At 36.4% G+C, this 27,882-nt stretch overlaps 2 protein-coding genes across 3 annotated transcripts; one reads left to right on the top strand and one right to left on the bottom strand.

Moving 5' to 3' along the window:
• Positions 1-244: 244 nt before the first annotated feature.
• On the bottom strand, positions 245-14,913 carry LOC139963674 (dysbindin-like). The gene is made up of 12 exons (XM_071964705.1): positions 14,739-14,913; positions 13,568-13,649; positions 12,409-12,456; positions 9,434-9,466; positions 9,073-9,129; positions 8,472-8,532; positions 7,164-7,296; positions 6,163-6,295; positions 5,495-5,517; positions 4,382-4,522; positions 2,918-3,351; positions 245-2,039 (listed from the first exon to the last, which is right to left on the bottom strand). The coding sequence occupies exons 2-12, from the start codon at positions 13,621-13,623 to the stop codon at positions 1,983-1,985; spliced, it is 1,176 nt and encodes a 391-aa protein (XP_071820806.1). The 5' UTR covers positions 13,624-13,649; positions 14,739-14,913; the 3' UTR covers positions 245-1,982.
• Positions 8,302-25,908, top strand: LOC139963679 (biogenesis of lysosome-related organelles complex 1 subunit 4-like). Of its 2 annotated transcripts, none has more exons than XM_071964728.1 (5): positions 8,302-8,378; positions 21,268-21,339; positions 21,889-21,990; positions 23,631-23,756; positions 24,646-25,908. In XM_071964728.1, the coding sequence occupies exons 1-5, from the start codon at positions 8,328-8,330 to the stop codon at positions 24,760-24,762; spliced, it is 468 nt and encodes a 155-aa protein (XP_071820829.1). In that variant the 5' UTR covers positions 8,302-8,327; the 3' UTR covers positions 24,763-25,908. The 2 variants fall into 2 exon arrangements, with proteins under 2 accessions (XP_071820829.1, XP_071820819.1); XM_071964718.1 differs by lacking the exon at positions 8,302-8,378 and adding an exon at positions 18,621-18,840.
• Positions 25,909-27,882: the final 1,974 nt, after the last annotated feature.

Here is a 27,882-nt window from a genome sequence, read left to right as displayed (position 1 = left end):
AATAAAATTAAAAAATTTATACACCATTTATGAGAAATGATCCAAGCATTCTCTCTAGATTTGACAGCTTATTGAAACTCACTTCAAGTTGGCTATATTCGAGAGTGCCTACAATGTTGCAGAGTATGACAGCCTTGAACTCCTGAATGGATTGATTTCTAACATAGTGTGAAATTACAAAACAAGTTTAACAAGGAATAAAAAGAAATACCATTTTTTTACAATCGATATACATAATTTGAAATTAGATATCTGCGTAGTGAAAATAAACTCAGAATCAACAATAAGGTGATAAAATCTTTGCTTTCTATGGAAGACGTGTTATCAACATTTAATATCTAACTGTTGCTTCCGGTAACTCTCACTCATTAATAGAGCACCTAATTTTACTATATATTGTGTTTGTGAAAAATGAGAATTTCAACAAAGAGCTGGTAACATTAGGATTCTCTCAAAGTTTGTTTGACAACAGAAAATGAGATGTTCCTAAATTACAAATAATGTCAATATTTTCACACGACCCTAACCCAACTTTTTGAAGATAAACATGTCTACCAAAGCAGTTTACATTTAGAAATGTCATGATAAAGTAGCAGTGAGATTTAAAGGGCAGGATAAAGAAGTAACAATTATTTTCACAATGCTCCTCCACTTTATTTCCTATAATAGTTACACATTAAAACCTGAACAAAGGTACAACTTATGTGAACTTTATGAAGCAACTGAAAGTCTTTCCTTGATAATGTAAGACTGCATGACTACATTCCACTTGCAACTAGGCTTTAATACACATAGCAGATTTCTGCATTGCATTGCCATTCTACACCAACATTTGCTAACAATGTGCTTGACTAGACAACCTTTCTTTCAAGTAATAAAAAACCTCAAATACCATTGTGTTGTATGTGACAAATATTACTATGAAAAATGACTCATCTGAAAATTGTTTAGTATACAATAGAATCTTTAAGTACTGAATAGTTATCATTAATATGATAACAAAAAATCTGGTAGGGTGTGGTGGTTTGTGTCAAAAGTATTTTTGAGTACTAGTTTGTCATTTTAATGAAAATAATGACCAAACACACAAAGAGTATAACCTGAAGTAATGTTCCATGCGATCACGATACAGTAAGGGTTCTCAATTCATTTTCTATAACGACCAGAAACAAACATGTGTCAGAGAGAATCAAAATCTCAGAATATACCTTGACTGAGCCTTAGGTGTTGAGTATCCTCAAACTCGACGTAAAATTCCGTGCCAGTTCTTCTTTCATTGACAAGGTATGGACTGTATGCAACCTTTTTGAGAGCCCCTTCTATCCAGTGTTTCTTCTCACCAAAATATGAGCAGTTAGTCAATGACAAAACAACTTGTGACCAAATTCTAAAGGTTTAATCTGAGCCTACAAAAGTGGCCTTGGTTAAGTTTTGATTTTAAAACATCAAATATATAACAACTTTTCAGATGTAGTATGTTTGGGGAACATAAGGCAACAAAATAGAATGTTTGTTCCTATGCATTGAATTTGGGGGAGAGTTAACATATAAACATAACCAGATGCCTTAGTAAAGAAATAGAAATACAGTGGCAAGACATTTACTGTTGTAAATTAAAAACTAAAAATACATGCATATGTAAATAAGATTGGTCTTAACACTATGACACTATTATTGTTTTCTTATAAAATTGATCTTGAAGACAGTCCTAGCCAGTATTCCAAAAACACTAGCAACGTCATAAAAACCCTTTCCAGGGATACTCATGGCTGCCAGGCAACCAAACATGAGAATTCACATCATACTGGTAACATAAACAATTGTCATTTCAGACCAAACTATTCAGCAGATTCTTCTGAGTTTATGGACTGTGGTATTTGTTGACCTTTCAACCTTTGACCTACACTAGTAACATCTTTATTGTTTCTTTCTCTTCCCAGGAGGAGTATCTGAAAGCACCATGGTTGAAATTCACCATCTATTTATTCTTCAACAGCATCTTCAAATTCATCAGAATCTGCATCACCGTCATTCTTTTCCTAAATGAGAAACAAAAACTGATTCCATAACATTCAGAAACATTGTATCTGGCCAATGTGAAGGAATGTTATACCTAGCCAGATTATAAAATGTCCACAAGTGTAAATTGATGCGTTTGAACAAATGGTGCTTTTTGGTGAGAAACTGGTGAATTTGGAAACCAGATTTCTACAAGAAGAAAATGGTGAATGGGGACAATTTTCACATGGTTAGAAAGAGAAACATAAGAACTATGAGGAAAATGTATCCAAATCTTCCACCAGACAATTCCTTAAAGCAGAGTTTAACATCATCAAGGATTTACAATGTTCTGTTTCTTTGATCTGATGTTGTGCAGTTCATGTCAAACATTCATGAAAATTATACACAAAGCAGTTTTGAAAATTTTTGACTACTGACTAGTACAGACAACCTCTCTGTTTGGAGAAATTCCTGCAAACTGTTTGCACCAAGACCACATTTATAATGGGATGGACCCTTCTATTTCAAATAAACACTTTTTGACATTGCATTTCTGGTGTACGAAGAAAACCCCAAAGAACAGAAGCTGCAGCAAAAAACGGTCCAATTATGATGTTAACTTTAATATCACTAATATCAAGAAAGCTTTTACAAATGCCACAAATGTGTTAATTTTTAAAATGGAAATTTAGAACATACTCTGCAAAGTTTACATTGTGAATACTTTAGGGTCCTTCAGCATAATTCAACTTCCCCAAATGGTGCAAGTGATTTTTATTATTATTAAATTTGGCACTGAAAGGCTCTCCTCTCAGAACACAAACCCTCTCTGTTTATACTGTTCTCTAAATGATAAATAACAGAGATTAATCTACAGATGTTAAATAACAAGATTAGTGGTTAGAGATATACACACCTCTGAAGACATGTTCTCTCTATGATCTATTAGTCTAGATTTGGTTCCCTCTTGACTTAGTTCTGCATCATGTACCTCTTCCTCCATCTTACTGATTGGAGCATCCTCAATTGGTTCATCTTTCCTATCGCCTTGAGCATTGTCTCTTTGTTGCTCCATATTATTGCTTGGGGCATCCTCTCTCAATAATAACTCTTCATCTTTTTTATTGGCTACAACATCTGCCTTCTCTCCTTCTTCATCATCATTCCTTTCGACAAATTCATTTTTTTCAGAAGATTCTTTATTGCCTAACGATGATCCTAAATTGACCTCAGATGACCTTTGGTCCTCTGGTGGTCCCAGAAAGTCATTGAGAGCTTGCTGATCATGCTCATCCCATTCTAATTCAAAATCTTCAAGATGTGTCTCTGGAGCAGCGACCTCCATCGGACCTGTGTGGAGACAAGACAACGTGTTATCTCAATGTTATCATGTATTGGAGTCTTCGTGACAGAAGGCAGATTTACTTGATGTTCCTTTCTCTTCTCAAGTGTTCACAAAGACAAAAAAAAAAGCGGGGGAAGGGGGGTGGGGGAAGGGCTGTATCGGTGGTCAACAACTCCCACTCCTCCTGTGTAGAGACAATCTCTAATCTAAATGTTATTATGTTTGAGTTTTCATGAGAGAGTTCAATGTTTTACTTGGTGCATCTTTCTCTTTGATTGCTCACATATTGATTGATTGCTATAATTGATTGATTTGATTGCTCACATAGTGAAAAGGAAAAAAATAGCAACAACAGAACTGTGATGGACAATTTTGAGAGTCTTGTTTGGTGCCAAATACTACCATTCCAAGAATGTCTTCTGTATATGGTCAATTCCTTTAGCACTTCTTTCATCAACTTTGAGTACTATTTCTCTAGTGTTCAAAGCATTTAACCAAACATCTGTGTTCACATCCGAGGCACAGACAGACCTATGGATTCTTTCACCCAAAGTTTGATACACAAAATCCCTTCAAGGGAAGGCTTTTTAGACTCAGATATCTGAAGCAGAGTAAAACAGGCCCTAATGTTTTACCTTTAAAGTGTATCTTGTGTATTAAATAATGATATCATTATTCTTCCAATCACTTGTCCGTTACTTCTGTTCCCTTAATTTGGAACAATGACACTTACATTTATTACATCATGTAGATATGTACTGGAACCAGGAATAATTTTGAACGGAGAAGGGGCAAGTAATTTTTGTGTTACCAATTATTGCTGCAGATTGTGTACAGGACACTAACCAGTAAAGATGTATAGCTGTCTATAAACTCAGAAGAGGATAGAAATAGAAGATATCCCTTCTCCTTCCCAATACTCCTGGTCACACCAAATTACTTTACCATTGTAGAGACTAGAATGATATATGCATCGAGGGTAAAGCCTTTGTAGTATTTTAATCAAATTTAATAACATGGATGTGAATCACTTACGTTGCATTTGGCCAAATTCCTTGTAGTGTTTAAGATCGTCGGCAAAGAAATCTTGGAATGCTTGCTGCCTTTCCCTCTTTTTAGCGTCCTCCTCTTTTTGTTTCTTGTTCAGTTTCTCATCAAATTCATCTTGCAAACGAGCTGAAGGGAGAAAGTAGAAAGAGAAAACTATATGAATGAACAGAGCATGTATGCTTGAAATCCATTCAATCCAATAAATCACAGGCATTTTGAAACGTTAACAACTGTTTCTTATAGTACATTTTATTGTAGCTTGGTGAAATGGCTTTTATTGTAATATAATTGCAATTGATGAAATATGAACAAACAAACAAAAAAATGTTTTTTAAGATCTGTGGTTATCTTTGTTACACAGTTTACGTTAAACATGTAAGTTACAATATGGTTAGGAAGTCACAAAGCGGCTCACTCTTGACCGTAGTAATTGTGCATGGACAACAGGAATGTTCTAGACTTTCTTATAGAACCACTGTAATAGAGACACACCATCATGTCCAACAACTTGAGCCCAAATGTTATATAGGAATTAGGAAACAACCCCCCCCCCCACCCACTGGTATGATGGGGGAAGAAGTAAATATCATCATATCCCCCACCATTATGCTGGAATAAGGAGTATACATTCACAGATACCTCACTAGTATGATGGAAGTACAAAAAAAAGTTCACATATGCCTGACTAGTATGATAGGAATAGGAGTAAACATTCTGATATCTCTCACTAGTATGATAATAATAGGAGTAAACATTCTTTTATATATCCCACTTTGTACGACAGAATAAGTAGTGAACATTCACATATCCCCTATCAGTATGGTGGAATTAGGAGTGAACATTCACATGTCCCCTACCAATATGGTGGAATTAGGAGTGAACATTCACATGTCCCCTACCAGTATGGTGGAATTAGGAGTGAACATTCACATGTCCCCTACCAGTATGGTGGAATTAGGAGTGAACATGCACATATCCCCTAGCAGTATGGTGGAATTAGGACTGAACATTCACATATCCCCTACCAGTATGATGGAATTAGGAGTGAACATTCACATATCCCCCACTATTTCTTAATTTGTTACATGGCATACTTACCTCTCAGTAATCCTTCTTCATGGCTGACGAAACAAAATACAAATAATAAAAATTCATAATTTCTGTAAGTGATGATAAATTTGTAAAGAAATCACAAGTTATGGTCTTACATTGACAAAACTGATACAGTTCGAAGGCCCAAAGTAAACTATTACATCATTAAACTCACAGCCATGAAATGACATGTTTTTAAATAACAAGAAAGCAACAGGATCTGTCTTAGCAAGAAGATGCAAACACGATCATCTTAACCTCTTAACCTTTTATCTGATAGAGATGTTTGTAATGAATGGTTTACATTTACAACACATCTACAAAGATTCAATGTCTTGTCAGGGTACTGACATTTTGTACATTGTGGGATGACAGAGTAAATCTTTCCTTTCCTGCTTATACACTGATTGGATTTGCATTTCCCCTTACCGTCTATTTAAATTTGTGACAGAGTTATTTAATATGTAAGTCTTTAGTTTTTGTTATCAAACAGTAAAAGAATCTGCTTTGAAATTCCAGAGGAGGGCAAGGATGAAAACCGACTGAACATTTTATCTTTCCTGAAAAATGATATCAACATCTATGTATATCCTCACTTCCTTCCTTTTCTTAACAAATCTTTTGGGCTATTCAATCGGTACAATCAGGTAGCACCAGGACAGATTATTACTTACAGCTTCTGTTTTTGGTAATTTTCCAACTCTTTTCTCTGAATTTCTTCATTTTGTCGGTATTCTTCTTCATCAATCACATCCTCCAACTCTACGAGAGATGCCTCCACCTCTTCAAAGTCTGCCGTCAGTTTTCCTATTAAGAAATTACATCAAAGTCATTGCTGATATCCAATGGCAATATTGATACGAACATGCATGGTACATATGTTACTGCCATGAAATAGTAGGAGATATTACTATAAAGTCCTCATCAATAAGTCCCAGGTTCAAATACTCAGTTAATGGTTATTCATTTTTTGCTGGATAAATTGAAAAGCATGATAATAAAGAAAATAAAAGGAATAAACAACTACTAAGGATGAATAACAATTTGGGTTAAGTACAACATTACTGAAATGTCATTGACAGGTAGAAAACTAAATTTTCAAAATGTTTATAAAACTGAGATAGTTAAAACTGAAACTATACCCTAACTGACAAAACTTGTCGTATTTGTTCTTGAGATTTGAGGCACTTTAGTAATGATAAATCTGCAGTATTGGTCGTTGGATATCAGATCCAGATAAAACAGGTCTGGAAACTGCAAATTTTACTATAACTTTCTTTTACACCAAAGCACTGATCATATTATTTGTGGGGGAGAAAGAACTGTTAACAAGGTGTTTATCTATTGTAAAGAACCTGTGTATGTAAAATACATAAACACAGAAGGGCCTCACATCTTGATCTAGCAGGACCTTATTCAACGGCAAATCTCTACCTTTTGTACAAATTATTGAATAACTATCAATACTTTGGGACGCTAAACCTCTTTGATACAGCTTTACTGAATCATGATGCTGACCAAAGTACTACAATAACTGATAACAAAAATAACCTTAGCTCTCCTGTGCATCCTAAACAACTTTATTTTCTTCAACTAGAACTTTTCTCATCACTATTTAGCTATGAGAGGTGATCATTTCAATTTTTTCCTTTTAACTTCATGGAGATAATCTCACCTATCTTTGCTGTAATACTCTGTATATCTTCCAGGAGATTTGGGATTTCCTGCAGATGTTTTTTAATATCTCTCCATTCTGCAAACTTCTTTTCTTGGTTGAAGGCTATTTGCTGTATGAGAGCATCTGCATCCTACAAAGAGATCAGTTTTCCTTGAACCAAGTTTAATATTATCAAAGGCATATTTACGTCTTTGTAAAGTCAAATTTTGTGGCAGACAATGTGAAACTTATCTGAAAGAGAAAACTATTCTACACTGTTAGTTCAAAGCCCATCAAAATATCTTATCCCTAGCTCAAAGTATGGTTCAATGAATGGAAACTATTTAGACTGGCTAAAACTGCTCTTACTTCAGATGGTGGATCACATTGGGTAGTATGTGATGACATCATGGTAGCAACTTTTACTTTCCTTCTATAATCATCTTGTTGATTTATCCTTGAAAATGTGATATACTTGGACGTTTCCTTTGTCTTTCAATGTTGTTAGTATCTATTATTTTATCAAAATGCAATCTATTGTTAGAAATACTACTTTTTCTTCGCACAATGATTGAAATATTGTGAAGAAAAACAAAAACCTTTTCCACTCAATTGCAATGATTATGTCAATCACTCTGTTGCCAGATGCATTCACAAAATATCACCAGTCTGCTTTATTACTCAAAACTTGCACCAGGAATGATGAAATTAAACATAAGAGTTGCAAGTGAAGCACACAGTACATCAAACTTGAGGAACTCAAAATTCGTAGATCTCTTAGTTAAACTTTTTGGATCACCCATTACAGTATGCGGGAATATTACATGGCTTTGTCTGAGTGTCACAAATTCACAACCCACTGCAACTTTAACAGTATGCGGGAATATTACATGGCTTTGTCTGAGTGTCACAAATTCACAACCCACTGCAACTTTAACGTGACATCTTCCTGTACAAATTATTACTTTCCCAGTCCTTAAATCTTAAAAAGTTTTAATAGTTACATGCAAATATATAAACATACATGCAGTGTTTATAATAAGCCAAGACTCGAGTCACCAATTCAGGATGAACAGAGTCAAACAGATCTATGCTGTTTCTCCCCACAGAGATGGTACAGTGACTTAAGTGTTTTCTTGACTTGAGTATAGTTAATGACAAGACTCAAGTCAAGGATAACTGATGATGACGTCACCTTTAAATGAAGACACATGTCAGATTGGTCCTTGTCAGGTAAGGAGTAAAATTTTATAACTTTGATACATCAAGGAATGAATAATAATTAATTTTATAACTTTGATACATCTAAGAATGAATAATAATTACTGTTGCTCTGTTGGCGCAGTCTTCTATGGCCTCATGAATGTTTGTCCAGGTTCCTTGGAAACTATGTAAAGAAGAAAAATATTAAAAAATATTACAGGAATCTTTTACATCCAGTTTACACATTACTCTTGCAAACAGTAAACTTAGAAATCGGCTTTAGTTTAGTTATGCCACTAATGTGATATTATGGGATTGCAATCACAGTAGCTTCAGGTAGAGGGTAAGGTTAGTGGATCTTGCCCTGGTGGTTGATTAGTGATTTAAGTTACCAAGCCTATACATTACAGATACATTGAAAATCTGCAGCCCTTTAACACTGTCATGATAGTGTATGCTTCTTTATAGAGTGATCTCTGAAGCTGGAATTGCACCAAATAATCTGCATTCTAAGCCAACTTGATATCTCTTTATGTATCAGGAGATTTATCATACCTTAATATATCCAGAAATCACTGAGATTTATCATACCTTAATCACACCTAAATACATCCAGAAGTCACACAGATTTATTATACCTTAATTCATCCAGAAATCACACTTAAAACAAAGATAAAATAGACATACATGTATAGAACTGCCTGTGCAGTTATTATTAACTTACTGATCTAGCAGGTCAGCACCAGCGGATATGTGTAAACCTTCCCTCAGATTCGGTAAACTGTAATGAAATATCAATGTGAGTTTAAAACAAAAGTCATGAACACAGAGATTAGCTGTACATAGATATCAAGAACAGTGCTATGGTGTTTAATACGTACTCCCTTTATTATGTAACTTATTAAAGTAACTTCTATTATGGGATCTTCATGTTGATACATGCAATAAACACATGAATTTAATGTACAGTAATAACCTATTGCTACTCAAAGTTTTTATTCCAATCTGTCCCTGGAGAGCCTCTCCAAATTTCAAATATATATTTTAAACTGATTACAAAAATATAACAAAAAGATAAAACTTACTTGTCGTGTTTTGAAGATAAATTCTCTGAATTCCTATAGAAAAAAAAATAGAAATGGTGAATAATGTATTTTTAACTGGTATTCCATACAATTGAGATGGAAGTAGTGAAGTCCTGTTCATGTGTATCAGGACTTGGACTAAAACATATTTGTTTTATTTGACACAGAATAAGTCTGAATGAGGTGCTAATTGATAAGTTGCAGCCTCTTTTATTTTTTTAAGAGTTTTCCAGTTGTCTTAGATGATGACTAACAGTGTTGTTAGACCAAACTCTTTTTGTTAATGTGATCATAGATTATGATTTGAAAGCTGCAAAAAGCAAACATACTTAATTGCGATCCACTATTCATTCATTACCGATAATGAATGGATGCCATATATGAGACTAAACTATCTTCTCTAATGGCTTTGGTTCCTATTTACAGAACAAACACATGACAATATTGGTTACACTCATGTGTACTGGCCCCACCACTCACACTCCCAATAAACCACCAATCATAGTGGGCCGCTCAACCGAGCAATCAGATTGTCCGAAGATATGCATATAGGAATTAAAAAATAGCCTACTGTACATTCCCTACAAGATGATGAATTTTCTCTCAACAATACTTTTTCTTTTTCTGTTTGCAAGAACAACAAAAACCTGCAGAAGGCAAGCTGCGTTGACTTCGCAATCAATGACCAGCTCAGGAAATACCCCAAATGACAGGCTAAAATGGTGGCGCTATGCACTTATAAGTTACAAGAGATATCTCTGCTACAATATAATCCAAATAAAATAAAACTGTTAGCAAACTGCTTATCCACTAGAGGGCCTGTGTAATAGAATGTGTAAAAGTAAGTTGGCCTGACGTTTCGATCCTAGCAGGATCTTCTTCAGAGGCTTAATGACAGTAACAGAAGGGACAAAAACACGCACAGAAAACAGACAGGTTAATGAGCACGGTGAACACAATGAGAAAGATGAAAGGGGATTATAAGTAGAAAATGGATGGTGAGAAGAAAGCAACAGGGAAAGAGGAGAGGTAGGGAATAAACTGGAGAGGGACAAAGAGAGAAAGGTGTGGAGAAAAAAGGAGGGGAAGAGAGCTGTGGGAGGATGAATGAAAGGGGGGGGGGGAGGGAACAAGGGGAGAAGGAGTGGGGGACAGAAGAAAAGTTAGTCATGTCCTTCCTGAATGTTCAGCGCATGAGGTTGAATGGTGCAAAGGCGTTGCATCCAGAGACTCTCTCTGCTGATTCGTACTAGGTCAGGGCGGCTACCTAAGGATTCAATCCCCTGTAAGGACATGTCGTTAATGGTATGGTTGGGAAGGTTAAAATGTTCTCCAACTGGGGTCTCAGTCTTCATGGTGTTGACTGTGGATCTGTGACCATAGAATCGCTTCTTGAGAGTGGTTTTGGTTTCGCCAACATACTGGATGCCGCAAACTCTACAAGATATCAGATAGATGACATTGGTGGAAGTGCAAGTGATGTGACCCTTAGTCTTGTGTGTGAGTTGCATGCTGTGGCTGGTGATGGAATTGGATTCAACAATGTGGTGGCTGCAGACGATCACATTTGAAAGTACCATGCTGAATGGGTGAAGGGTTGGAAGTTAGAGGTGGAACAGCAGCACGCACAAGAAGGTCTCGTAGGTTGCTTGATCGTCTGTAGGCGATGATGGGTTTTTCAGGGACGGCTCGTTGGAGTCTATCTGAAGTGAGGAGAATGTTGTGGTTGTTAGAGGTGATTTTCTGAAGAGGAGGAAGATTTGGGTGGAAAGTAACAACCAGGGGCAGCTTGTTGTCGCAATCTCGTCCCTTTTTGTCTTTCACTGCCAAAGTAGATGATCTGGACTGGGAGTGGATTCCCTGAATGGCTTCACGCACCCTTCTGGCACTATGGCCCCTGGCAGTAAGGTGTTTTTCCAAAGCATCTGTATGGCGAATGAAAGAGGAGTTGTTAGAGCAAATGCGATGAAGACGAAGTGCTTGACTGTAGGCAGCTTGAAGAATGGAGATACTGGTGTGTCTGTGGGCTTGGTGTATAAGTCTGTAGAGAGAGAAGCATGTTCCTTGCGAACAGTCACATCGAGAAAGTTAACCTGTTGGTGAGAGTAATCAGAGGTGAATTTGATGGTGCTGTGGAAAGAATTGATGTGATTGATGAAGGTGAGCAGGCTAAGAAGGTCCACCCTTGTCCACCAATCTCTGACATCAAAGTTCTCATTCAACAGGTTCTCACCAAAAACAACTTCACGTTCATGGACAAGCATTACCTTCAAAGACACGGGACTGCCATGGGAACCAGGATGGCTCCTTCCTTTGCATGCCTGTTTATGTCTAGCCTTGAAGAACGCATGCTCAGTACAGCTCCCTGCCATCCCCTCATTTGGTGGCGCTACACTGATGACATCTTCGTTTGGACCAGTGATGAGGATAGCCTGCTCACCTTCATCAATCACATCAATTCTTCTGTTACTGTACTTGTCATTTAGCCTCTGAAGAAGATCCTGCTAGGATCAAAACGTCAGGCCAACTTACTTTTACACACAAAATAATCCAAACGCAAAAGAAACTGGACCTAGGGGTGGAGTTATTGAATTTCTAATACCATTTTTGGATTATTTTGGGTCACAAAATTTATTTTTTTGTTTCCAGATCCCCTGGATGCCTTATTGTGCCCTAAATGCAGTTATGTTTCGTTATCGCCAGGGAACCCCAAATCAGTGCCAACGCCCCCCTACTCCCGTGTACCCTGAGAACCACTGGTCTATACCATGAGCATCCATGATCGGTTTCCAGATCATTGGTGGTATAAAGAAAAAAGAAGCTCCAAATTCTTAGTTCTAAAGATGACACAGATGAAATGTTATACACTGGATAAAATTCCTCAAATTCTCATCATTTTTTAACGTCTTGAAGTACTCGCCTTTTCTGTTTTAAGTTGAGAACAAAGCAAATATAACACCACACGCACCACTTACCTATTTGTCTTGCTAGCCTTCTGTGCCTTCACACTAAGGCTTTTGATCCTAAAAAAAACAAGCAGGAATTCATGTTTGAAAAGAACAGCTGTGGGTTATTTAAGATATAACTGCTTTAACTGCTGATATAAATCCCATTTTCTTCAAATGAGAAAGAGATGTGTTTCCAAGTTGAACTATAACTGTAGGACATCTGGAAACCTCAAATCCACGAATCACTGAAAAAACATTCCACAACCTTATGGTATCAGTACATGTTGTCAAAAGGCAAGAAAACTTGGATGAAATTTCTCAGCTATACTTCAGATATTTGCACTATTGGAAGTGAGAGATAGCTACTACAAAAAAAATATATGAAAGTCAAACCTATACATTGTATCCTGCATTGAAGGCTCATTAAATTACTACAAATAAATGTTAAAAAATCCTCATATCTTGACATAAAAGTAGGGGTTCCACCTTTCATATATCTAATAAGCCAGATCCTACATTTTACAGGATTTGTTACATTGAGGTCACCATTTATTTTCAAATTTGTATTTTGATGCCTATACTGTAAGTTTGGTGGACACCAATATATTTTTAACAAAATGAAGCATCTAGTGTCCTTTTGTTCATGAAATACTGTGGTACAGGTCCAGTCTTACTTGTACTACAGTAAGTGGGAAGTACTGTCATATACACTTGAAGGAGCTGATTATATTGTGTTTTTGGGCATAAGAAAAGCTAAAAGTGTTCCTCGGTTGATCATTTACAGTGATGAAGGTAGTGACAACATTGTTGATTACTGCAACAGGAATGTTGATACAACCAAAATATTTGACTAAGAAATTTTGTAGGTAATGTAAGTAAATAATTTACTTTTTAACTTATGTGTAGAAGTTTTGAAGACCCTGAATTTTGTCTCTTATCAAATACTATGGTTTCTATGTACCAGAAAATCCTGCTGAACTGTATCTTTGGACTTGTAATATACAGCAAATTGACTATTTCACACAAATTTTTGTATGTGATACTGGATGGATTATCCCGGACTCAACTGCAGTTTGCATTGTACATTGTTTGATGAATAAAGGCATGAAAAGTATAAAAGGCGTTCAGTTGCTTAATAAAGAAACTAAAACTTGAAAAGAAGAAGAAGAAGGAAAAAACTGAGTACCCATCACTCAAATCCTGCTGAACAGCTTGGAACTTCTCCTTAAATTGTTCAAACATCTTGCCCAGTGACTTGTAACATTGAGCTGTAGGTGAAAGGGAAATATTTCAATTATTAAAGTATAATTTATGAAATTAGCATGTTTGGTGTTACATAAAAGAGACAAAAAATATTACATCTTTCCTGAGTATTCGGACCCTCAATTACTGTTTCTAAATGACTGCACTCATAATTATGATGCACTCATAATTATGGTTAACCAGTGTATCATCAGTTTACCATCGTTAGACATGATATCCCATATTGACTTTGTTTGTCTATAGAAATGACTGAAATATCTTTGAAGTTTACATGTATGAATTCTAAAAACTAGAGAAAACAAAAAATGGATTAACAAATCACACACTTCTGGCATCTATAATGCTTCATAACAAGTGTCCATAAAGACACCTAATTCTTCCAGCAATAACATTATTTTACTGCTTCATGTTCTATACCCCCCCCCCCTTTTTAAGGAGAGGGAGGTACGTGACTTCATCATTGTAATTTGAAGTGCAACACATCAATTCCATCACATTAATAGAACTTTAGGGACAAACTAAAATGAATGACAATTGACTTTGTACAGGGTTAATTATCTTTCGCGAATGACAATGAAGGACGGTGGTGAGAAGAGATAGAATGATTAACGGAGTGGAGTGAATGCGGTAATTGGTTTTCTGCGCAAAAATGATTTGAGGAAAAACATGTTACGTAGTTGCAGGGTTTTGGTGTAATTTACGGATAGAAACCACAGGGAAAGTTTTTGTGTGAGAATACGCTTGAGTGCTGTGCTTTTGACATTTACCTCTGTAGATTTATATGGAAAGATAACTGAAGTAATTGTTAGGTGCTGGCTAATTGGTATGTTTCAAACTGAATTTTTTAGCTGTTTCAAGATTATTTAGGCCTACTGTCTCCCTTAATGTCAAACGTACTGCAATAAATGTGCACTCATAAAAATTATTGTGTTTCTACATTGTTATAATGTTATAACGCAAGCCTAACGTTGTGATTGATTTGGGGTAGATTGCAGCGGGGGTGTGTGGAGTTTCGTGGAACTAGACCCACTTTTAAGTTGCATACAAGTAAGCGTACCTGGGGTAATTGTGTTTTCACTATCTTGAAAACTTACCTCAATTAATGCCTATTTCGTGTGTCAGCTTTTCTTTTGCAAGACTGACCGACAACATCTGCCAACAGTAAATTTCTGCCTATATTGGTGTGATTTTATCCGTTCTGACCCTTAATTGCGACATTACAGTATGTTACTCTATTAACACCTGACCAAATACGTAGTGCAAACTTGCTAGATTTTTTAATATATCTCGCATTGACTCTTACATGGATATTCCAGACGTAGACGATATAAGTATTTTCCACATTGTTATCTGAAAACTACGGAAGACTAATGCGGCAAAAAAAAAAAAAAAAAAAAACACGGATATATATACAAGACGAAATTTTTACTACGAAAAAAAATTTTTAATACGAAAAACAAAATTTTTACTACGAAAAACAAATTTTAGCATAGGGTAACCCCATGCTGAAATATTGCCGAATAAGGCGATCTCGATCCATTTCGAGACATTCAAAACGCACATCGAAAGTCTGCTTGCACCTGCACAGTCAATGTTTGTGAATGTGTGACTACATAAAATTTTTGTTTTCGTAGTAAAAATTTTGTTTTCGTAGTAAAATTTTTTGTTTTTCGTAGTAAAAATTTTGTTTTTCGTAGTAAAATTTTTGTTTTTCGTAGTAAAATTTTTGTTTTTCGTAGTAAAAATTTTTGTTTTTCGTAGTAAAAATTTTGTTTTTCGTAGTAAAAATTTTGTTTTTCGTAGTAAAAATTTTGTCTTGTATATATATCCGTGTTTTTTTTTTGCCATGGCCGCAATAGTCTTCCGTAGAAAACCCCATCTCATTATTTTCCTCTGTGGATAAATTATTCAAATATAATACTTTAACTGTTTACAGATCAATTTACAAAGTGCAGATTGCCATCCTACTGTCCTAAGTAATGGGATAAATCCTTTGAACAAAATTTCCCCCATTTTCAATGGCAACTGGGAGTCCCCAGATTTGATGTCTCGTCCCCGATTAAATATGTTCCGCGGCCTGATTTATATACCGTCACGGGAACTTTTAAACCTAAGCTGTGATTGCTACTACCATAGGGGTAGGAGCCCAATTTGATTTGGGGGGGGGGGGCTGTAAAAAAAATCTCAGCATATTACCCGAAGTTTCACAAAAATATTTGGTTGGGGGGGGGGGCTGCAGACCCCAGCTCCCCGCCTCCTACGCCTATGCTTACCACTATAGAAAAGCAAGGTTCATTCATGGCAACCCAGACCACTGAATAATTTCACAGTCGGTAATTCACATAGAAAATATGGTGCACTATTAAAGTGAAGAATAACAAGACGTCCAGTTTCCTTAACTACCATTTAGCAGTGATTTTTTTTTTACCAAAATATTTGTTTCTGGACAGCTAACACATGCTTTATTATCATATATCATTTTATCATGTAGTAATACATGCAATAATATTATCGTGGATGTTTCATATTATATAGTTAATATTATTATGATACGATATTATTGTATGATACTTAGTGAATCGGATGTTCTCGTGAATGAGGTATTCCCAACCGTGGGCATTTGACACAGCTTGAAACATAAAACCAGTAATACATGGAAAGACCCTCAGATTGGCACCCTCCTTTAAAGACACATTACAGGTGCTAACCTTTGGTGATGACGAAGCGATTACTTTGGCATGTCTCCACGTGTAATCATCAGGGAAGTATGGGAGAGGCGGGGGGGGGGGGTGAGGTGAAGAACTACCACCAAGGGTCAAAGTTCAGGACAATAGTTTCCTCTGGAAAGAAGGCACTAGTTTTAGATCTGTTGTAAATAATATGGTTTATTTTCTTAGTATGCCACTGGCTAGAAAGTTTTCATATTGAAAACAGAGAAAGGACCCGTGCAAATTAGAATGAACAAAGAACCGCTTTGGAAAGAGGCCAATCATGAGAATGTATTCATAAACTTGCAGATTTGGCGAACATTTGCGAACCTCAGCTGTCACTATAGTCTAGCTAAACAAACTGTGAGGACACAAAGAAATCAAGGCACCTTTATAGATCTTGTGATCTCAACCATAACAACTATAGGGAGAAAATAAAACCGTATATGATTTGTTCTAAAACTTTACACTTTCCCTAAAATGTGCCTTAAAATGTCGTTAGTTTAATTATTTCTGGCACGAGTTCTTTTCTGCAACGATCAGATGTCCAGGCAAATTGGACGTAAAAATATGTGATGAATTTCGTGGCGCTATTCATCAATATGGTATGACCATTCCATGTACAACAAGCAGATTATTTGGACGGGATTACTACGGTAGCCTCGAACAGATTACGTACATCGATGTTAATTGCTTTATTGTCTTACACCAGACAGGAAGCCAAGATTTCCGAAATGGAGGGGCACCAGAGATTAAATAAGCTGCATCAACAATTTGAGGATGGGTTTTAAACTCTTGTCCGAACTTGCATTCATTTTTTAGTTCTTGAACACACAATGATGATCGACTCAGATTGGGGGGGGGGGGGGGCAGTAGTCTCTATGGGGGGTAACCCTGTGCCCCGGCTTGGCTACGCGTGTGTCTTACACACTTGCTTTGCCACTTTTCAAAGCCATCAGAGCATAGGAGAGCGGAAAGTAGAAATGATACATTAAATTCCGAACATAACAAATGTTATCACCAATGTTGCACTTTCAGCAGCGGATTTACAAGATATACTGATACATCATGATGCATCTTGAATGCTTCTGAAGTTGGCGTCATCTGTATTTAAGTTTTAATTTCTTTACTTTCCAACAATAAAATCGATGACAATGTGCAAAAATCATAGGTCAACTCACTCTCAGTAAAATTCTTGTAAAGCAAATTCCCGAATTAATGTTAAACCTTTTGGAAAATGTGTATTACTGATTGTTATATAGTTGTATAGCCTGCTCTACGCTAGTTTTATGCGCGAAGTCAATCGTGGGAAAATGGTTCAATCCGGGGATTTCTTTGCATTCAGCCAGGGGAGATTAGGACCACTACTATAATCCCTCCTTTTTCAACCCCACACAAAGTATTAACTCGCCTCTGGTACTCCTATAAAGCTGCAGACTTATACCTAAATCAGTCTGCCAGGGGTGATGGGGTGGGGGTAATTTACTTTAATTTCTTATCACACCCTTAGTTTAAAATTATATATATGTATGTATAGACCTCAAGTATATGCCTCAGAATGCACCATTTGACATCAAGGTTTTTTTTTTCCCTGGGAGAGTAACCCCATACCTTCGAACATGGGAGTTGGTTTCAATGACCCCAGGCAGCACCCATTCCCATCTAGACCTCCCATAATAAATGGTTCAGGACTCATGACTTTCTAAATCAGTCGGGGATTTTGAGTTTAGGATTTTCAGAAAAAAAGGTTGCGTTTGAAGGTACAAGTAGCCCTTTTATAGTCTAATTATGCCTTTGAATGCACCATTTGACGTCTTAAGTTTTTCCTCCGGGAAGGACTCCCTACAGGTATATAAGAGGCGGCTTCAGTGACCCAGGTCATTCCCGTCTTTTTGTTAAATCCTTTCTTCGCCTCTGGCCCTTCCATAAGACGTCAGCCTCCTACCTAAATCGGTAGGGAGAAATTTGCAATTCCCACTCCACCTCGCCTCTCCTCAATGACTGGAACGGTGAGTTTCCGAAACTCGTCGAAAAAGTTAGCCGATTTACACTTATGTATACACTATAGCCAAACTTCAAAATTTTTCTGTTTACATCATATGACCACTGTGCATATGACCAATAAGTTGACTTCTAATCCACTGCGTAGTGCACTTTATGTTATTTTCACATTTCAGGAAGGAATGTAACATACGTTGAACAGAATCCCGCTACGCAGGCAAGGTTCAACCAGCTCAATAATAACACCGTCTTCCTCTGGAATTCATATACACAGTAAAGCATACAATTACACAGTGTGTTATTTTTTTAGTGCTACCGACGTCGTTAGTTTTCTATTTTCATTCTGAAAACGATTGATGTCATGGCTTCTGTCGAAGACAATATACAAGAACAGTCGGCTGCCAATAACAAAACCAGTTTGGATCAAATTGTACAAGACACTGCCTCCGATTATGCCTCATTTGTTGTGACAGATCCTGAAAAAGAGGCAAGGAATTTTGGCTAGAGTACTACTAAGTTACCTGTACTGTAATGTAACGTTATGGACAATAAACATGAAGTTGTATACATATAGATTAACATTAGGCTAGGCCTTACACGAAGTTAGCCTAGTTTTCTACAGTCGGGAAATGCCGGAGGATTAGGTTAACATTAAGAATTACCACTAAGAAGACCACTGCTCCCGGTGTACACCTCCTTTTTACAACCACACAAAAAGTCAAGGTATTTGTCAACACAACCTAGGCTATAACATCTATGATCTAGAGCTAGGCTAACATACCTAATTTTATATGCCTCTGAATGCACAATTTGTTGCCCAAATCTTTTTTTTTTTTGGTAGGGGAGGGGAGGTCCCATACATGTCCGATTCAACGGCTCCAAATTCTGGAAAAAATAAGTTTGGAATATTTCTTGATTGTTTATTACAAACACACAACAGTATAGCTCGTTTAACTTTTATTAAGTAACAGTAACACACAAGTTACTTGATTGTTATGATTTGGCCGTACTGTAGCATTACATCATTGTTTGGTTGGTGCAAAACACATTGAGGGACTTGCTAGTGCAGTCGAGCTTCCTTTCTCCTGCTATAGTAAATATAATGAAATTTCAAACTGTGTGTCAATTATGTGTCATAATAGGGGGTGTTACTAAAACAAATGACAATTGCGTTACACATAACGAATGACAATATGTTGTACACACTAAAAAATTGCGTTGACTAAAACGAATGACAGTGAATGACAACACAGACATTTGCTTCAACCGGATATCACAGTTCAGACTTTGTGGGTATATTAAATTATCGATTCTCTCATTCCACCGACTGAGGTTCTTTTCCCCGACTGATCATGAAGGTGGGGGCCGTCCCCACCCCCCCCCCCCCTTTGCGCACGCCACTGCTCGAACGCCATGTATACATTCCTAAGTTCCCTACATGAAAAATGTATATATACAGTAGGGGCCTATATGAGTTGCCGGATGATTCATCTCATTGGATTTTTCGAACTGCAGCCAAACGTTCCTAGAAAATTTTCGAGAAAACAGTGGTTGCTACTACAATTTTTATACTTTAATAGTACGATATCATTTTCCACCCAAAGTAATCGTGGATATATCAGTTTCAAACATACCAATTAGCCAGCACCTAACAATTACTTCAGTTATCTTTCTATATAAATCTACAGAGGTAAATGTCAAAAGCACAGCACTCAAGCGCATTCTCACACAAAAACTTTCCACGGGTTTCTATCCGTAAATTACACCAAAACCATGCAACCACGTAACATGCGATTTTCCTCAAATCATTTTTGCGCAGAAAACCAATAACCGCATTCACTCCACTCCTTTATCATTCTATCTCTTCTCACCACCATCCTTTGTTGTCATTCGTTGTCATTCGCTGTCATTCGCGAATGATAATTAACCCTGTACAAAGTCAATTGTCATTCGCTGTCATTCGTTTTAGTTTGCCCTATAATAGGTTCCTTGACTATACTGTGTTATGCTTCTGCACTGATAGCCACTATAGTTGTATTGTTTGACAGTCAGAGTGTTCACCACTTTTTTAAAGCAATTTTAACCTAGCAAGTCTTCACAAAATCTGTTAAATTGCTACAGTGAAATAAGAAAATATCAATTTGTACTTTGAAGCACTTTCATGAATCATTTCACCCATTTACTGCAGTTATGCAGTAAACTGCAACGCATGCATGTAGTTGAGGAAATACATAGATGTATATGGGCATTTAAACTGCAAGGCATGCATGTAGTTGAGGAAATACATAGATGTATATATGCGTCTTCGAGAAATCTGATCAAGCCATCATTGAAATAACAAATTTGAAGGACATAACTAACCCACTGTTCAAGATCAGAGAAATTGTCACACTGCTGGCCTTTAAAATAATGTTTGTGCTCTTAGCATCATGCAATTATTGTATATCCTTACTTCTTTGAGAGAGGGAGTACACTGCTTGTTGAAATGTGAGCATGGGTGGAATTTTTCAGCATATTTTAGGGGAATGCTGATGACCTTTCAGGCCTATTTAAGGTTAGGCCAGCTGAGATTCAGTGCAAACAGTAACTTGTTAGTCGTATTGTACGTATTGTGAGAGATAGACAAAAGCACTGCTTAATGTCTTATCATTGGGTTAAATCTGCTACTCCATTTATTAATCATCTGCTGCAGTAGCAATGTCAGTGGTGAGTGATGTTCTCAACAACTTTGTATTCACTTTATCATTTTAACATTCCAGCTGGAAATGAAGCTATGTAGTATTTGTACGTAAAATAACCTGACCCAAGCATGTTATTGATCAGGTTTTGTGTTGTACTGACCTATTAGTTTGCACCTCTTTCATTCAAGTTTATAGGTATTCATTTTTTCAATTTTTGCTTTAATATGTTGCAGAGGAATCATCTGGATGAAAAAATAGAGGAACTTCTCACAAGACTGGATGAATTTTGTGCTGTAGTGGATATTGTAAGTACTCTGTCATGTAAACTGAGATGTTTCAAGGAAAAATCTTACCTTGAAAAATTTCTTGGGGACATGGGAGGGGAGGGTGGGTGGGGGGCAATGGTGTATAGCAGGGGCAACCTGCATAGAATGTTATATGAGACAATGGATAGTCTTAACAGAAACAATGTTATAACAACAGAAAGAAACTGGTAACCTGTAATGCATAGAGGACATTCTACATAACTTGTACTCGTAAGTGTATACTAAATTTAAAGGAGACTGAAAGTTAGCTTATTTTCTTGTTGACTACAGAAGAAATACTGTTTTCTGATAGTCAAACTCTTTGGATACCTTTTGGGTGAATCAAAACATACTGTATCCATAGAAGGTAGAAGGTTTCCACTGACAGACAGAAGTTTGCTGTGAGATGTTTGCACCCACAGATAATTTCAAACTAAGAGGATACATCCAGAAAGACATTATTTACATAGATTTAATATTTATATCAATTGTAAATTTTTGTTATTGCAACTTTGGTTATGGTTATTTGTAATTTTTCCCCCCTCTCAGATCAGAACAGATTCTTCCCTTGCCCTCAACAGAAGTCTTCCAGAAGTACATGCCAAAAGTAAAGAGTTAGAGTCTGTCTTTCAAAAGGTTGATGATTTAGAGGTGAGCTCTACAGATACCACCAGGTCATCTAATTCTGTTGTAACCTTGCTATTAAGTACTAACCATACAGTAAATGTGTTGGTATGTGTCAAAGTCTATGCATGAATGTTTGAGTGTTTATCTTACTCAAAGTATTTCTTGAAGTACTGTACATTGAATGACATAAATGCGTGTTTGAGTGGGTGTAATAGCATTGTACATGTAAATGCATACACATGTCTGTGTTCAAATAAGTTTCACCAACAAAACAGCACAATGAAGTGAACATTGAAATCCTAGCATAACCAAAGTCAGGACTGGGAGGGGGGGGGGGAAGGGGGGTTAAGTCACCCAGAGTAAGAAGCATACACAAAGATTTTATAGGTAGTACCACCAAAACACCGGAATTGGTGTTTCTTTCTCAAATGTTTCCTTACACAAAGCATCTCTTGAAGTAAATCACTAAAAAGTTTGATCACATCACCCCTGTACTCTGTTCATTGCATTGGCTTCCCGTCTCTCAGCGCATCCAGTTTAAGATCCTACTTCACACCTACAAAGCGATCAACAGACTTGCCCCTCAATATATCACTGACCTTCTTATTCCTTTGTGTCGGTCAACTACAGTTACGCTTTGCTCTTCCTATCATGCGCATTTGCAATTAACTCCTGGTCCACGTACCCACACTTGTTATGGCGATCGTGCCTTTCTGTCGCTGAGCCTTCTCTTTGGAACGAACTCCCATTTCACTCTCGCGACTCTCCCTCCCTTTGTATTTTCAAGAGACAACTTAAAACATTTTCTTTATTTCCTTGGTTTCCTTTGTCTCTTTCCTGTTTTGTAAAGCGCTTTAAAACTCTGTATTAAGCGCTTTATAAATGTAATTTATTGTTCTTTTTATTATTAATTCGAATAACATCAATGTTGTTTGTTAAATAAGATCTTTTGGAACAATGACAGAAAACACTGCTTTGTCATTTAGAAATCGAGAATTAAATTAAATTAACATTTATTAAATTTATTAAATTAAACGAGAATTAATTAACATTAATTTGTACTCAGATGGGTACCACTGTACCCATCTCAGATGCGGTACCACTGTACAATATCTTCAAGATCAAACCGGTCTCAGCCATGTTGCAGAGATATTTAAACCATTGGGACACTGTTACAAAGCCAGTTCATGACAGTGTCATGTATTGACAACAAATCCTTGAATATTGAGTGTTAATTATATTTTCTACAAATTTTGCCTGTATTAACAATTGACATGTATACATTCAGTGAATGGGTTGTAGGAAATTGTACATTTTAGGCAGTTTCATATAAAAAACCAAAGTCTCAGATCTTTAAAAAAAGTTATGCTATGCATTGCACACTTCAGGTTTTATCTAAGTTAGCTAGTACTCAAAATAGAATGTCAATTGATTATTAAAACTAAGACACCTTGTAACATATTTTTGCACCAAATGATGTGTAATGAGCAAGCAATTAGTTCAGTTCTCCCAGATAGCTTTGATTACATTTAAAAGTTAGATTGGAGAATGCATTTATTTACTAGATTACATGAATAAAACAAATTCATTATCAACCATGTGAACTACTTAAATACTTGCCAATATTGAATGATATGGCATCCTATTTCTTTCAAAATCAACAGAAATTTGTGTCACTGGTTAAGAAGGATGTGATGGTCATAGAGGAACAAGTGAACACAGCAGAGAAAGACTTGGGCACCCTTACCTCTGTCAAGAATCTCATCATGTCATTCCCTCTCTTTAGCCAGGTAAGATGTAAGACAAAATATTGTCATGTAACAGGAATACACCACAGCTGAAGAAAACATGGTAGAGATGAAACAAGAAGAAACCGTTGTTGTGCTCATGCATAAGTGTTTAATGATAAACATATATGTTGCACATGGCTGTGTTTGTATAATTTCACTTTTAAAATGGGATGGTAGAGGGAGGGAAACAGAGTAATTGCTAATTTTGTCATCCACATGGATTATTTGGAAAGCAAATAATTTTCAAAAACCTTTAAGACATGAATCACATGTACAGCAAAGAAAAAAAATAACCTAAACTACAAAAGTGTTTAACAAAAGTCAGAACTTTTCTGTCCATGTTTTTACTCATTCTTACTCTCTGCTGGTTTGTTGGCAGGTGTGCAATTCAGTTGTACATTTATCTAAGTTGCTATTTGTTAGTTCACATTGGTCATGTTCAATGAACCCAGTTTCCAGTGATACACATGTCAACATACAGTTGGTAATACACACCTGTGTGTACCCTGGCTGCTGAGACCATCACAACTAGACAATAGACTGTTATAACAATGATGAGGAAAAAAGCATTGTGTACAGTCTATTTATGAAAGAAAGTTGAGTAGTTGACCAATATGTTATAACATTAACAGTTATCCAAAACTGCCATCAATCAGTCAAATGCCAGGCTGGAAATGACTGTGCCTCTTCCAAAATCTGGCTTTAAGGTAAAATAAAAAAGAGATATAAAACATACCAACGGGGATGAATCCGAAAGAGGTTACCAGTAAAATTGCAGACAGAACCAACATACTGACATGACAGGTTGAAATATTATTTGCAATGTCTTAAACAGTTTGGAAAAGTTTTTACTTAAATATTAATATAATATTTAATATTTTCTTTTTAGAAGAGAACAAGGAATCCAGCACACAAGCCTCTCAGGAGGTACGTCCCTCCAGAGATTTTCAGAACAGAGGATTACATCGCTCCTGAAGAGCAGCGGGACCAGTCTGGAGAGGGATGAATAGGGGGTATTTATGACAGTCCTGCGTAGTGATGCCTCAGTGTTTCCATCATGTATCACCACTGAGTGAAGATCAGTTTGGAATTTTGAAGGGAATGTAAGAAGATTTTTAGAACATTGATCGGCCTTAGAACATTTCAATCGTATGCAGTAGGGTAATTGTTAGCTGTGCTCAACACAGTTATGCCAGCTGTACTCGAGATTATATATGTGGGAAGAATAAGAAAAGGAGTTTCTATCTCTTAGCAATATTCTAGAAAGTTTTCTGATCGGCAGAGTGATAAATGATTAATGTATTTAATAAAGGAGACGTTTATGACATAATTAGAGATAACTGTTATTAAGTAAATTGTTACTTCTAAAGTTACACTGTGGCATTCTATATCAAATTAAGAAGCAACCTATATATGTTGTACTGGTTTTACATGAGTATTACATATGGAAATAAAACATAAAGATAGTTGCCTATCAACAGTTTTCAAGTTGTGGAATAAAAGTGATAACTATTTGAATGAAAAGCTAAAGCAAATTGTTCAATATACATTTTGTGTCAAAGTTTGCATTTATCAATCAATTTAAAGTTTGAAAAAGTTTGTCAAATGATACTGAAACAGGTATAAGTGGAGAATCAAAGGACTCCACAGAGATTTTCAGTTATGGTTTACTATCAAATATAGCAGGCAAAGTTTGTATTATTTGCTACTCTTACTTACAAGACAGACTTTTATTTTTTTGAAATGATTTCAAAAAAGTTTACAGAAAACACTACCAGGTGAAGGTCTGTTTACTTTTACATTGCTAGTGTCGGTCATTAAAGAAAGTCTAGTTCATGACAAGTATTAATTATATTTTAACACATTTTCTACTTTGTGAAGTAGTGGGGAAGCAGGTGGTGTAGGTGTATTGTCTGATGATAGCAAACTGGAGATAGCTATGTGTTGGAATGATGTTAATGGGTGCTATTGTTGAAGAAAAAGATGCATTAAATGTGTTTACTAATATCACAAATCTAGTACTGTGGGTGGAATATGTGTTTGAGTTGGATGCAATATTCAGACATTGTTTAAGATATAATAGATTCATATATATTAAACAGAGTCAGAAGATGAATACAATTTTAGCATTCTTTGAAGATGCTTGACTCAATTGCATGTTTCTTTATTTATCTCTTCTCATCTCTGACAACTCCCAAGTACCTAGCCTCTGAATAAGGCACATATTTTTTTAATTGCTCAATGGTGGACACATTTATCTGGGATAATAGTTTTTATTGCTTTATGTGTTTAGACTGTTGATGATGGCAAAGTTAAGGGGTTTTATTGTTAGGAATGTGTCATCATTCTGTGGTTCAATTGACTCTATCATTCAAATTCAGCTACTCAAGAAAAATTAATTTAGTATAAATTATAAAGTTTTTCTTCATAAGTGTCACTGGCTCCATCAGTAGTAGAGGACTTTTCTTACGGTTCATTCAGAAGTAGATGTAAATAGACAACTCTCATTGACATCAACTAGAACAAATTCTGCTATTTTATTCGGGAGGGACTTGTGCAGAAGCAAATCAAGCATAAATTAAAATGGTCAAGGTTGCTTTTTCTAATCCACTTAGAACCAGTGAGAGCATTGTGGATTTGTGGTCAAAGTGGTTAAGGCAGTGGACTTGTGATCTAAGGATTACAGATTCGAGCCCTGGCAAGAGCATTACATTGTGTACTTGGGCAAGGCACTTTATTCCATTGCCTCTTTTCACCCAGGTGTATAAATGGGAGACCTGGGAGATAAAACTGTCAGTTAGGCGCTGTTTAGCTGCTGCCATTTGGAGGAGTTGTTTGACAGGTTATCGTTGACCAGGGTAATATTACTATGCACCTTGAGCAGCGTTATCGATGGATATAGCTGCGCTTTATAAATTCTCAATATTATTATTATCAACCGATACTTTTTTATTATGTAACAACATGCTGGTTATGAGCTTGACTTTCTGGGTGATTCTGATTAAGAATACATCCACTGGATGAAATTATAATATTCCTCACTTTCAAAAGTATTTATACTGTCTCAAGACAAGATTTGTGGATACTAATCATTTTTTAAAGAGGGGGGGGGGGGGGGTAGCAGTGGGTTCATTGGTTGCCTAAAAAGTAAAGTTTTATGTAAACTTGAGACTTTTGCATGACACTTATGTACAGTTTCTCAGTACATTTAGAAATAAGATTTCTAAGTTGAAAGGTTGACTTAAGTTTAGATTTCCATTATCTTGAAATCAACTTTTCATCCGGAATATCAAATTTCAAATATGTAATATGTTATCTTCTATCAATTTCACTTCTGGGCCACTGTATATAGATGATAGCATGCCATATTAATAAAACTTTCTTGAAATCCTTCAGGTGGTAATGGGTACCAACCTTTCTAGGCTTAGAATAAGTTCCCAATCTTGGAGTGGGGATGGAGAACAAGACAGTGCCATATTGCGGTCCATATACACAGATTTTTAGTTCATATATCACAAGCATTGCCCTCTGTGTGAGTGATGGATGGTTGCCAAGAACAGTCTTGTGTTGGTTTCAGTTTGAGAAATGTTCTATAGGAGTGAAGTAAGTCACAGACAATTATGAGATTATTGGTAAAACAAGTCATAAATCAAAGGGAGGTGGGGGGGGGGGGTTGAGGGGTAAATGGGGGAGATTTATAGAGTATTATTAGTGTGATTAACAGGGGCTTCCCCTATTTGGAACTGGTGTGCAGCTGAGTCTAGCATCCAGGTCGCGTTGTCAAATTTCATTTGGTCACAAGAGGTACTAGTTTCATCCGCTGGTCTGAATGTGCAAGTTGCTACAAGGTCCAACACTGACAGTTGTTTCAATGTGCTGATAGCAATTCATGTTCCATCCTGCCCCTTTGGATTTATCAGTATGTATCTTGCAAAGACATTGATAGGGACCAATTGTTCAGCAATTATGCATATTGGCCTACATTGGCTATAACCCAAAGCGTGTTTATTGAAGTGTTCTGTGTTTATTCAGTTGGATAATAATTGACATAATCTAAATCTATTTGTACTTCTATTAGCACTACTATTGCAAAAGTTAGCTCACTTAAGATAGTAGAATAGACATC

Source organism: Apostichopus japonicus, chromosome 3 (assembly GCF_037975245.1).
Source record: "Apostichopus japonicus isolate 1M-3 chromosome 3, ASM3797524v1, whole genome shotgun sequence".
In the NCBI taxonomy this organism is placed as follows: domain Eukaryota; kingdom Metazoa; phylum Echinodermata; class Holothuroidea; order Aspidochirotida; family Stichopodidae; genus Apostichopus; species Apostichopus japonicus.
This window is presented reverse-complemented; position numbering and strand designations above follow the sequence as displayed.

Bases quoted from the DNA above. Each gene is read 5' to 3' on its own strand.
- LOC139963674 (XM_071964705.1), bottom strand. From the start codon at position 13,623: ATGTTTGAACAATTTAAGGAGAAGTTCCAAGCTGTTCAGCAGGATTTG. The intron at 9,467-12,408 runs GTAAGTGGTGCG...TTTTTTCTATAG, and splicing joins AAGGCTAGCAAGACAAATAG to GAATTCAGAGAATTTATCTT. The intron at 7,297-8,471 runs GTAATTATTATT...ATCTCTTTGTAG, and splicing joins ACTGCGCCAACAGAGCAACA to GATGCAGATGCTCTCATACA.
- LOC139963679 (XM_071964718.1), top strand. From the start codon at position 18,715: ATGGCTTCTGTCGAAGACAATATACAAGAACAGTCGGCTGCCAATAAC. The intron at 18,841-21,267 runs GCAAGGAATTTT...AATATGTTGCAG, and splicing joins TGACAGATCCTGAAAAAGAG to AGGAATCATCTGGATGAAAA. The intron at 23,757-24,645 runs GTAAGATGTAAG...TTTTCTTTTTAG, and splicing joins CATTCCCTCTCTTTAGCCAG to AAGAGAACAAGGAATCCAGC.